At 33.5% G+C, this 12,921-nt stretch overlaps 1 protein-coding gene across 10 annotated transcripts in view; it reads left to right on the forward strand.

Moving 5' to 3' along the window:
* Ih (hyperpolarization activated cyclic nucleotide gated potassium channel Ih) overlaps positions 1 to 6,477 on the forward strand; it is a 127,458-nt gene extending 120,981 nt beyond the window's left edge. For 7 of the 10 annotated variants that reach the window (XM_083053813.1, XM_083053839.1, XM_083053857.1 and 4 more), the window contains 4 exons: positions 223 to 340; positions 493 to 781; positions 1,833 to 1,968; positions 2,181 to 6,477. In XM_083053813.1, coding sequence (XP_082909939.1) covers positions 223 to 340; positions 493 to 781; positions 1,833 to 1,968; positions 2,181 to 2,327 — 690 coding nt within the window. In that variant the 3' untranslated portion in view covers positions 2,328 to 6,477. The remainder of the gene's footprint in view (positions 1 to 222; positions 341 to 492; positions 782 to 1,832; positions 1,969 to 2,180) is intronic. The other 3 variants (XM_083053822.1, XM_083053848.1, XM_083053866.1) reach the window with 1 other exon arrangement.
* The last annotated feature ends 6,444 nt before the right edge of the window (positions 6,478 to 12,921 follow it).

The following is a 12,921-nucleotide window of genomic DNA, read 5'->3' on the forward strand; positions in this document are numbered from 1 at the left end:
TTGCTAATTAATGTTTAAAATAATAATATTTTAAATAATACGTTATAATATTTTTGACAGTTATCAGCTGATTTCTGTCAAAAAATATTAATCAAGAATAAGGTATTATAAATTATAACATTCTTATCAATATAAAATTATCATTCTTTTTAATATAAAATTGAAGAATGGCGCGCGCTTGTGTTGTTCTAGTGTCTACAAAAATTGCACTTTCTGTTTTAGGATGTGATAAATTACAACTGCAGATCGCTGGTGGCGTCCGTGCCCTTTTTCGCCAATGCCGATTCGAATTTCGTCTCGGATGTCGTCACGAAACTCAGATACGAAGTCTTCCAGCCAGGTATCGATTGTCGCTATCGCGTAAAAGCGCGTTTTCTATCGCACACATATGTAAAACATCTCGTTTATTAGCGTCACGACACGGAAAGGTATTTCCTTGCGCGTCGCTCAAAGAACCGTACGTGTCTCATTCAAGCGGGAATGAATTTACAGGTGATATCATCATTAAGGAGGGTACTATCGGCTCGAAAATGTACTTCATACAAGAAGGCATAGTCGATATCGTAATGGCAAACGGCGAAGTCGCGACCTCGTTGTCGGATGGATCTTACTTCGGCGAAATCTGTCTGTTGACGAACGCGAGGAGGGTAGCGTCGGTCCGAGCGGAAACCTATTGCAATCTTTTCAGCCTCTCGGTGGACCATTTCAATGCCGTGCTGGACCAGTATCCGCTAATGCGCAGAACGATGGAGAGCGTTGCCGCCGAGAGGTATAAACTTTGGTTAGGTTTGTTCTATCGAGTTGGTGTGCTAATAGATGTCAATCATCATTCCCATTTACTTTATTTGAGCATTGTGTATATTGTTCAACAAAACGAAGATCAGTCATTTGCTGCCTGTCGAAATCATGTCGCTCTTTTTTCAACATACCGATACTCTCGTATGTGTTGTTAGAACACAACGCTTGTTTTACACACACATACACAGACATATCAATTAAATTTCGATTGAAAAAAAAAAAAAGATAAAATAATATTGTCATATACATATATTGCTCTTTGTATGATTTTTGAGCGAGACAGTGCAGAATTGGAAAGAATTTGGGACAAATTTATGATGAAAGCGCACTAACTTACGATATACTTATAATGAGTTGAGAGGGTTAAATCTTCTTCGAAATATCGATGCAAAAAAATATAATCGGAATTTTTGCTTTATACTTATTATATATGCATAAAAGGGTGAATATCCGATATAATATCTAATGAAGTCGGATATTATCCTATTAGAATAATTAAGAATCGTAGTTTGAAGTTATGACAAAAGTTTTACACTCTCGACACATTCATTACATAATAATCTTCTTATAATTTGGCATAACATATTTCAAATTATTTCAAATATATAATTTTTGTCACACAACCATAGGGTAATTATAATATTGTAAATTATTTTCTCGGTAATGTTACAAGATTTCCATAAAATTATTTTTAAGAATATTATAAAGTTTGTTAAATAAAAATTAATATATCGACATTATATTATAATCACTATTTTCGCATTATCTATTTCTTGCGACGACAAATCAACATAAAACTTCGTGATTATTGTGTGTGGCAAAGATAATTAATTCTTTTATCAGTTAAATTCATTCAGTTACCTTTAGCAGTGCAAGTAGTATTAAAACAAATAATAATGTCTGTTGAGTACAGATAAGCGACAAGCGCCACAAAATGGACAATTGTACTGCTAAGTGGTTTAGAATTTGGTGTAAATAATCGTCGGTTATGCCCCGTGCAACATTCCCTACGCTTAATCATGCTCTCTTTGTAGGCTAAACAAAATCGGAAAGAATCCTAACTTGGTGGCTCATCGCGAAGAGGATCTTGGCAGCGAATCAAAAACGATAAACGCTGTAGTAAATGCACTCGCGGAGCAGGCCGCGCATGCCAGCGCCAGCGAAGAATCAGTAAGTATGCGATCGAATGTCACTTATGCTCGTCTGTTGTAATTTTTACGATCTTTCTTTTCTAGCAAAGAAAAAAAGAAGAAAATTTTCACATGATATATTTTTATCTAATATAATCTTACTCATCGAACAAACGAAATAAATCGATTTTCTCCCGTTTTTATAAAAATAAATAAATACATTGTGTCATTATATGAAATTCGTCATTTCAGGTACACAGTATGGAGCTTAGATCGCTACCGGGTTGTCTCTTGCCGAGACCAAAGTCTGAGAACAATTTCGCGAGCCAAGAACTTACGAGAGAAGGACGGAGAATCTTCCACAAGAGCGACACTTTCCACAAGGATTCGTATCAATGACGACACTCGTTTTACTAGCATACGCAGAGATATTAACGGCTCCATGTTGGAATAACAGAATGATAGAACTTTCTTATCAATAAAAACAGCTGGTGGTTTTGTGCTTTGTGCTTGGGCGATCCTACAGCAGCGGTCTATACATAGATATCGGCCATGCCACAGTAGTCCTCTAGCAATCGATTTATAGCGCCTTCTTATATTAATCTGACGGCATTTCGTCCAAGACCGCAAAACTGACCAGAACGATCGAATTTTATGCTCCAACCATGATATAGATCCGTAAAAAATGCGGCAATTAATATATACATATATAATATATATGTATATTAATCGCCGCATATGTGTGAAAACAGAGAATTATGTTAATATTTTATATATATATTACCACTATTTTAATAATATATATAAAATCTTTCTACAAAATATATATATATATATGTATATATTTCACAAAATAATTTCACGGTGGAAACAAAAGATATCGCGAAGAACAAAGGAGAAATATTTTTAAAATATTTTAGACCTCCTTTATCTTTCAAGCTTTGTTTGATTTTTTTTAAGAAGTTGCCGAAATTCACACATTCATGAAGTTTTAATCTTTTACGAACGTAAGATGGAAAAAAGAAGCCATCTGTATCTCGGTTGGAGAACATGGAGCCCTGTTTTACGCCGCGTCTCTTCATTGAGAATAATCGCCGCGTCGCATCAAGTGCAATATTAAAGAAAGACGGATAGACGCAGCGAAGAATGAAGATCTCAAAGACGACGAAGAGCAGGCCTAGAAGTTTATAGAAAATATGTAGTCCACACATCGTGAGAAATTAGGTATAATCCTAAATAACAGTGTAATGATGCGTAATTCTCTGTGATTTTGCAAGTTGACGTTTCGCACTTTATAGGAGAGGAAAAAAAAACAGTATAATCTACATGATGAATTATAGGATGCTCTTTTTTTTTAATACAACTAACATAGAGAGAAATCGTACGTCGTAAGACCAGAGTATTCCGATTAAGTTAACGCGATTTATCTTTAGCTTCGTACTGCATTAGGATCGCGTAAATAAGTAAAACGAATATAACGCGTAATACTCCGTGTTCCGGGAAAAAAAAGTGCAAGAATGAAGGAGAAAGAATTTACGTCAAATGGGCTAATGTCTCACTGGAGGAGTTTTTTGTTTTCTATTTCAGACGCGAAGTAATTTGCGTTCAGTACTCGCTTTGTTTGATAGAATCCTTCTTTATTTTGCTACGTTTTGATTCGCTTCGAGAATATTATAACGACACTAAGGCCGAGTGATGATTATACACGTTGCGATTCAGTGTCGGATACATTCGATAGACCGTCCTGATACATAAATAGGATCGGTGAGGGGGTGACTATAGTCGCGCGTTTGAAAATCCGCAAACGAATTCGAGAAGAAGAGAGAAGGAGAGTTCTATACAAATGCTACCGAAGGCCCGAAGGCTGTGTTTACTTGTTGAGAGTCTTCTGGGCCGCTGTGGTTACATGTCAATGAATGAATATTAAGCGAAACGCAAGCAAAGTATCTTTTTATGAGGTAAAGACAAAAAAATAACGCGATGTACTATAAGAGAAGCTATAAATACTATGTAATAAATTATTATTATTGTTACGATTATATTACTTGCAATGATTACTATACCACTACCGCATAATTAGGCGACTAAATAAATGACAAAAAAATACAGATATACATATATTATATATGAGATATTATGCATAGTGGTTAAATATCGTGTTGCAAGATGTAATGTTCAGCTACGTGCGAAATGGTCTGACACTGACTAAACCCTGATACTTACGAGCAATTTATACAGATCACATTATTTCCCCGGAGCTCGATCTATTTTATTCCGTTCGAACAATAATTTATAAACATTCATATCTTTGAGGCCAATCGATATCAATCGAACTAGCTTTATATATTTTATAGATGCTAATCGAAGAATGAAACAGAATACTCTCTTCATTTGAAATATTTCATAGCACAAGTGAATTCGGCATAAAAAAATTTCAAAAAATAATTAGTACTATTTACAACTATGAATCACATAACGTTTATTTATTACTTTTTAATCCTACAGAGTACAAATAAATTTGTTGCATCAACGTACACACACTGTGTGTTCCTAAATTTCTATATATATAAAATTATGATAAAACAGTCATATCTTTATCCAGAATTTATTTTTTTTTAATTTGTTTTTAATTTATTTTTTTTAAATCTATTTTTTATCAATAATTAATTTATCAATACATAGCATTCATAAATTTTTAATATATGTTACTCTCATTGTGCTCTAGGATTAAAAAAAAACGTTTCTCTTCAATATTGCGTGCAATCGAACGCAACGGCAGTCATTCGCTTTTCCTTTTAGATCGAAGACTAATGTTTTTTTTTTTTGCGCGAAAAGTAAATCGGTCATCCTCTATTAAAAGTAACGCCCGCATATTATTTTTAATTGCGTGATGACGGGACGCATCGGCAAACGCACGATTAAAAGAAATGAGCCAAGTCGTTTTTTTTAGTTGACGCGTAAAACACGTTATCGCGAATACATGTACATATATCTCTACATAAGATTTTAAGAATTACACGCGAGTTTCATACATATACATATGTAAACATGAAACACACACGTGCGAGAGGGAGAGAAAGAGAGGGAGAGAGAGAAAGTGAAAAAGAAAGAATATTTTTCATGTAAGAGAAACATAGTTTTCTGTCATTATTTTGCACATCTTCACACGTCTCATCTAATAAGAATATATTATATATAGATACTATATATACGTATATAAATAATAGAGCCGAGAGAGAGAAAGAGAAGAGTATGCGTAATAAGAGGTCAAAACATTCCAATGGTAGAGTAGTCGTAGACCGCATAATCGACGTTTTTATAGGTTAATCTGTACGAACGGTCTAGGATTAATCTGCCGGTTCGGGCCTAAGAGAAGTACGCATTACTATATAAATATTATATATAAAAATATATAACGTTGTTACTGTGCTCTCCGAAATGAGTGCGAGGGAAAAGAACGAAGTGATCATATACAAAAAAAAAAAAGAGAAAAGAAGAAACTGTACTCTTACTACCACTGCTAACTAATAGACACTATTATTTAGCCAATGTCTACTTATGTCGATAAAACGATAAAAAAAAAAACTGCGGCAAAGAAGCGCTGTGTTAGTACTCTACTCACATACACATACAAGATATTATACGTGTACATATATACCGTACGCAATGTACGTATAAGGGGAGATACGCATCTATATAGTGCACTACAAACAGACGGGGGAGAATAACATTTTAGGATTAAACAAAAATCGTGTGACTATTTGAGGTGTGTGAACCTTATTCCGTAAATGCTAACAGACAAGAGTGAGACATTATTAAATAAAAATTTTAAAAAAAGAGGTGAGAATAGTTTTTGTATCGAGAGGTATAGAGATTGCGCGTGAACGGCGAAATTGGATCAGGCCACGGGAAACAGATCCGGAAATCGGAAATGGATGCATAGTATCCGTTACTGGCGTAAACTGGCAGCCCGAGATAAAAACGCAGGTTTAAACTACTATTTTGACTCGTGAGATAACGCGCTAAAATGGATTGCGGGAACGTTAGGTATACAATAGTCATGCGAGGCTGATCAAAGTGCGTCAATTTACTATCTATCTATGCGAAATAGAACGTTATATAAGAAAATAACAAAAGAGGAGATCGTGAACGTGTGTTTCAAATTTCACATATCAATCGTTCTGTTGAAAGACGTCGCGAAAGTATACGCTGGATGCGAGAATTGTTTTTAAAGCGCGCGCTCGGTAAAAAAACGCTTGACTGGTAACATAGCGTATATTATTGTACATATTGATTTCTTTAAGATATATATTTAATCTCGCAATTCACATACAACAGGCTTAAGGGGGCTTGAACGAAATTTCCAATTACCTACGTGCATCCCGACTATCATTCGCTAATCTCGCTCGTTAAATATCGTATTGACGAATACGACGGAACGACCGTGTTTAAAATTATATCTTCCTCTTGAAGTAAACTTACAATTTCCGTTTCCGGTTTCGAGGATCGAAAGCCATTAAAAAAAAAAAAAAAAAAAAAAAAAAAAAAACGATCGATAAAGAGAAACACGCGACTGTCCAAAACTAAATAAAACGCTGTTAGACGATCGGCTGTTAAATGTTTCTTAAATAGTTTCTTGCACGGTGGCACGGTATTTTCGCATAATTATATATAGTTTTAAAATAAAAATATGTTTTTCACATTCTCCTATACGCGGCATTTCATTGTACGTGTGCAACATACTGTTAAATATTTCATATTAAATGAAACTAATTAAATTACTTCGGCGCCACTTTTGGCAAATGTGAATACGTCATTTTATATAGATCCATACATTATCCGTTTTTCTACAACTGTTCAGAAATCAAATGTGATTGAGACAACGAATTACGCGCACATTAAAGCTTGCGCTATTGCGGTAATTCTTGTATAGTATTTAATAGAGATGTATAATCGCGCTAGATCTTAACGATTGCACGAGTGCAATGGTGCTATCAAACGCCACAGTTTTTTCTAAAAGAGTCATAAATAATAGCAAATGTATTTCACAAAAAATCAGAGAAATATAGCAATTAATTCTTCATTAAATAATTATCTCTCTTATAAAGTTGTATCATAATGATTCATATTAATTAAATCTTCATTAAATCTTAAATAACAGTCATAGAATTTATCATATTTATTTCGATAATATTTTTGTTGCATAATTATATTATTCTGAATTATTCAAAATTATTGACACATAAAATATTGCTCGATTCTCGCACCATATTTGTGCCTCCTAACTCTCAAGTATCGTGGCACCGTGTGAAAACTAGGGCAGCTAGCCGGGAAATGTGTGCATAGTACGCCTTGTAAAAAAAATAAAATGAAGAAAACATTATACCCTAGCGTCAATTTTCTACGAAAGAGTTTTTCTACAGGGTTCACACCATGAGCGGGAATTTCGACGTTGTGCTTATGGTATGAATATGTACGCACGCTGTGCGCCGCTGGTACGAGTCTATCAATGTTTTTTCTATTACACACACGATATTGCGTTTTGTGTGATTACAATCTCGCGTGTGAAGGGAAAGCAGCGTGCAACGGAGAGAGAATTATCAGTTATAGTGTGAAATTTGCTATATAGAGATAAATAATTGAAATGAAAGAAATGAGATACGATGAATATACTTTAATTTTCTGCGCGAGTTCGTTTTCGTTTCTTTAGCGATCCGCAGATTTTACTTGGTGTTTTGTAAAATAGGATTTTCCCGGGAATTGAACTACAAAGATCGTATACGAAATTAAAAATTTGGATGAAACACATGGCAGAGTAAGAATGCTGCGGTTCTCTAAAAATATATTGCCGACATTCTTTTGCGATGCTAATGGTGTAGCTTGCACAACATTACCCCGCAAATATCTCCGTCATTATTTGATTGATGATATTAAAATATAAATAATTTTTAAAATAGTTTGACGCTATTGTTAAATATGTGCAAAGTAAATAAATATGTGACAAAATAAATATATATTTATATATTTATCAATACATAAATTATATATACATATATTTATTTTAGTACATAAATATATATTTTACACATATTATCCACATTTGTGCAAATTTATGTAAATTTTAGCATTCGAAATATATATTAGGGAAAAATTGCTTTAATCGATGCTACGCCATTACTCGCAAACAATCTTACACATGTCATAAAAGAGTGCAAAGTAATAATAGTAAATATACGCGCGGACTATAAAAAGCCGTTCTACGCTGCCGTGCGTATTTCATTGAAACCGGCTGATGCTGTGAGTAAGCAATAATTAATAGCCAAGGATTTAATTCAAACGAGGAAATCAATTGGACCTTCAGCTAATAACGCTTGGTACGTACGAATATTTCAAACTGTCGTACAATTTCTCACGAGATACAGTTGCGTATCTCGTTAGTATCACTTATATACCGAGTGGAAGTCAGTAGTCGGACGGAGCGTTCTGGCCGAAGGAACACACACTCGTGCTTTTCGAGATCTAACTTCTTTCTCGTTTCGCGGTTTACCTTGTAGTGATTTGCGATTCGATATATATTTTACTAATACGGAATAATTAGGCGTACAAAACTCTCTAGATCGAGGAATTGCATGCGAGTAGAAAAAAAAAAAATTAGCGCGGGCCGCGAGTGTGTGCAAGCCGCATAATATCTATGCATATAAAAAAAAAAAAAAATTCGAATCGAGGTCACAGTTCTTTTCTAACGGGGCCGTCGTTTCCTTTTAAAAACTGATTCGAGATCCTAGCCTGGCTATATATTATATTTATAGGGGGTTTATAATCGGCCGACTATACTTTTATAAAGTGTACGAGAAGTATTTCACGCGCGTATTTAGACATCGGCACCTTTAAAATATACTTGCCATAACGAATGCCTTAGCAAAATGTTACTGTATAATTGAGATACCAGAGAGCGAGAAGGTATATAAATATAATAAGTATACATGTCACACATACACACGTATACACATACACACACACATACAAATATACAACACAATAGGCAAATGAGTCAAAAAAAACCAATGCACATCAAAGAGTACATAAGTAGAAAAGAGTACCTATACATTCACCTAAGCATGCACGCATAAAATATACCGTGATCGCGAACGATCACGATACGTATTATACGTGTAATCACATCAACAAATAACAGAGAGAAATTCTGAACAATCACTCTGACATGCAGTGTATGCGAGACCTCTCAAAAGCGCACGAAAATATAAGTAAGGCATGTGAAGATGCAAAAGTGAGAGTATATTATTAAATGTATTATATTAAGATTGAATCACTCTAGAGCGCGAGCGAAAGAGCGATCATGAATCATGTACATACCATCGATGGCAATACTTGAATTCGCCCGTCCATTTAATTTTTACGTAATAAGTTTCCGCGGAAGAAAACTAGATTTTATTTTTATCTACTTTAAATTCCAGATAACTCATATCTCATAGAAAAAAAAGAGTCAAGCAAACAGATGAAAACGCCATCAAATATATCTGCAATTCTAGTTTTAAACGTTGTTACGCCTTGACATATGTGCCATACGGAGAATGAGGAATCACGAATGTTAGAAAGTTCCTAATGTGAAGAAGAATTTTTAAAAAAAATTAACTAATGACTTTTGTGCACACAAGTCTTAACCATAATCGCGAAATAACACAAATTTTGAAGAAATACATGAAAATAATCTGTATAATGTATATTAAAATCAGCTCTAATTGCAACGCAAAATTGTTTTTCGCAATGTTCGAAGTGATTGCGTTAAGGTGATCTGCTTCGAAAATTTTTAAATATGCGCACATATATATTTTCACATCTCACTTTTTTATTTTATTTTGACATTATGCTTATGATACGTATGTACACATAAAATTTCTCTCGTTTAATTTTATCGCCGGTATCGCAGTTGTAATTATACGAATTTCTTTCTCATGCGTGTGGTGTTAAGCAGATATTAAGCCAATACGATGCCAATCAATCAATTACGATTTCATGCGAACAACACTGACTCGAGGAATAGAATTGTGGGATACAAGTTGTGACAACAAAGTGCGCGCGTTTTGGTATTAATCGGTTCATGCGTTTCTCTCGATATTACTCGTTGTTGAAACTCGGTCACTTGTAAAAATCAAATTATAAGTAATAATGACATACTATTTAAGATACGATACACATTTTGTAGCAATATATTTTATGACAATGAACACGATATGAATAAAGAGAGCGTTTTTAGTTTTTATCTGAATAAAAAAAGAACGTTAGTGCATATCTCGTCACATATTGTGTCCTGCCTGCCGACGAAATTATACATGCATCAACACGTATAATCATTCAGCAGTTGACAAGTGTGAATGCATATGTACAAGTATATACAGAGACACACATGGACACACGTACATGCATATTCCGAAAGGTTTCATACAGTATCACACACTAGCGACTAGTTGAAGAACTTGTAAGCTATATACATATATATAAGAGAGAAGAAAATGAGAGTAAAAATATACAATATCAAGTATCAAAGGTCAATGGCAAAAAAATAGTTGAAAGACTCTAGCTTCGTGGTGAAGAAAACAATTATTTTCTATGCTATTATTTAATCACTGATAAATCTATATTAAATATGTCCACACGTTCGTGTATATTGCAACACGTTCGCATAATAAAGCTTTGCGAAACTGCGTAAAAACAACTATGCATGAATGTGACATTTCTTATCTGACTACTAAATTTTTCATGCCAAAACATTAAATACTTCTCGCTAGAGATTATATTTTACGATCGCCATTATTGGATTTAGTGCGTTAAAAGGACGTGTTATCAATGTACACGGACACGCGGACAGATGTGTACATATATAGAATGAATTGCAAATAAATATTATAAAGCGACACGCGTTCTCTACCAGTGAAGTCAATCGCGATAAATCGTATAAGTAGCGAAGAGAGCAATTGCAAAAGAAACAAGTATTAAGGCTAATCACGTAGTGGGAAAAAAAAATCGTCTCTCCATGCTGATGTCAGCGAAAATAAGGCAAACGTTTGTATACCTCGTCAAATACATTTCCATATGCATGACGCGATCAATGCAATCGCCTGCGAATTATACATTATTCTGATTTTCCTGTCGTGGCGTCTCTCATTTGACGAGTGTCATAATTAGAACTTTAATCGGTAAATAAAAGATGTTAATTTCCTCGTTGCTGCGTTAGTTCGCCGAATCGATTCTGCGATAAATATTTTGCAAGAAGTTTACGTTATGTTAACAGTTATCCTGCACACAATGGGAAATAGAAATGAATAAAAAGACGCCTGAAATAAAATAATGAAATAAAAGACTCTACGCAATATTACTTCCTTACATGCGGCAAAAATATGATAATGACGCTCGTATTTGTAAAAAAAATTTATATAGAGTTTCCGAAAAACTGTCCTCGTTTCTAGACGACACTTGCATGCTGATAAAATGTTAACTTTACTTTCGTAATAATCATTGATAAACAAATATAATTTAGTGCCTTCGCTGCTACTTATTCTAAGAATAAATACTTTGGTGCAATTAGTATTGCCTGTACAAGAAATTGATTTCTCCTCGTACTATACCATCCTACGACTCGTGTAAAATTTACTTGAACGCACGTTTGTTATACTGTATCACAATCGCGTAGACTTTTCTACAAACAATAAATCAGATAATGATAAAAAAAAAGAAGCTTTACCTGAACTGTGGTATAACAGAAAAATGCGCGAGATAAATGATTAATATATACGGGATTATCTCATTATATACAAATTTGGTTCAATTATTTGAGGCAATTAAAAAGATACATTTTTTTTAAACCTAAATATACTTTAACTCGTATTATAAAACAAATAATTAATAAAGAATGTTTGTCCGCTCATGTAGTTATTCAATTAAACGCAAATTGCACATATAAATTATATATCTATATTTTAAAATGTTTAATTATAAAAATGTTTTTAAAGTACAAAAAAAAAAGAAATGCATCTGACGTACTTTCTTTAAAAATCTGATGAAAAAAATGTAACAAATATTTCACGCGAAACATTTCATTCAGAGACTTATCTCTGCGCATATTTCGCTTCTTCTAGTTTCACAAATAAATTTGTCAAATAAAATAACAAATACTGGTTTTCAAAGATTATGTTAATTACACTAAGGATTTTCTTGTAAAACCGTTTTCAATCCGAATTTAACTGTAATAGTAATTTTTTAATTAAAATCGAAGATTATTAATATTTTATATTTAACTTTATATAACTGTCGAAAACTTACGAAAACTAAAAGATTTTCTCAGCGGACTGATAGTACGTAAAATAAACACATTCTTTCTCACTATTATTATATGAATTGAAGAGCGTTTCATTAATGCACTCGAGTTTGTCTTCTTTTGAATTCGGATTTCTATGGTTTCGCTGGCTAACAATCATGCATTCGCTTATCTAAAAGTTTATATTTTTTTCGAATATAAAAAATATTAAAAATTGTATTCTGTACATATATAAAAAGATTATTAACTTTGTAAATCATTTTTTTTAAAGTAATCCTATATAAAGTATGTACAAAAATTGACATCTTTGCCAATTTAATAAGTTATTGTATTTCGCAAAAATATTTCTTTTTTTAAATCTATCGATTAAAATTTATAAAATCGGTTCTTTTCGCGATAATAGTAAGTAAATTGCGCCAGACAACCAACTTGGCTTATTTTGTCAAAGATTACATCGGAATGATAAACAAATCCATGATTTTTAGATTTCGAAGCTTGTCGGGGAACAGTCTTACATTCTTTCTCTAAAGAAGAGCTACTTGCTAAGAACGCGACTCGGATAGGATTCGTGTAACAGTGATCGACCAAGTTAAATGATCGCGTATTTGCGATTCTTATGAAACGAGAGAATGCTATGCGATTGAAAGCTTGGGAATGTGA

This window comes from Prenolepis imparis, unplaced genomic scaffold, assembly GCF_030444845.1.
Source record: "Prenolepis imparis isolate NDT839.2.m4 unplaced genomic scaffold, iyPreImpa1.0 SCAF_1, whole genome shotgun sequence".
NCBI lineage: Eukaryota > Metazoa > Arthropoda > Insecta > Hymenoptera > Formicidae > Prenolepis > Prenolepis imparis.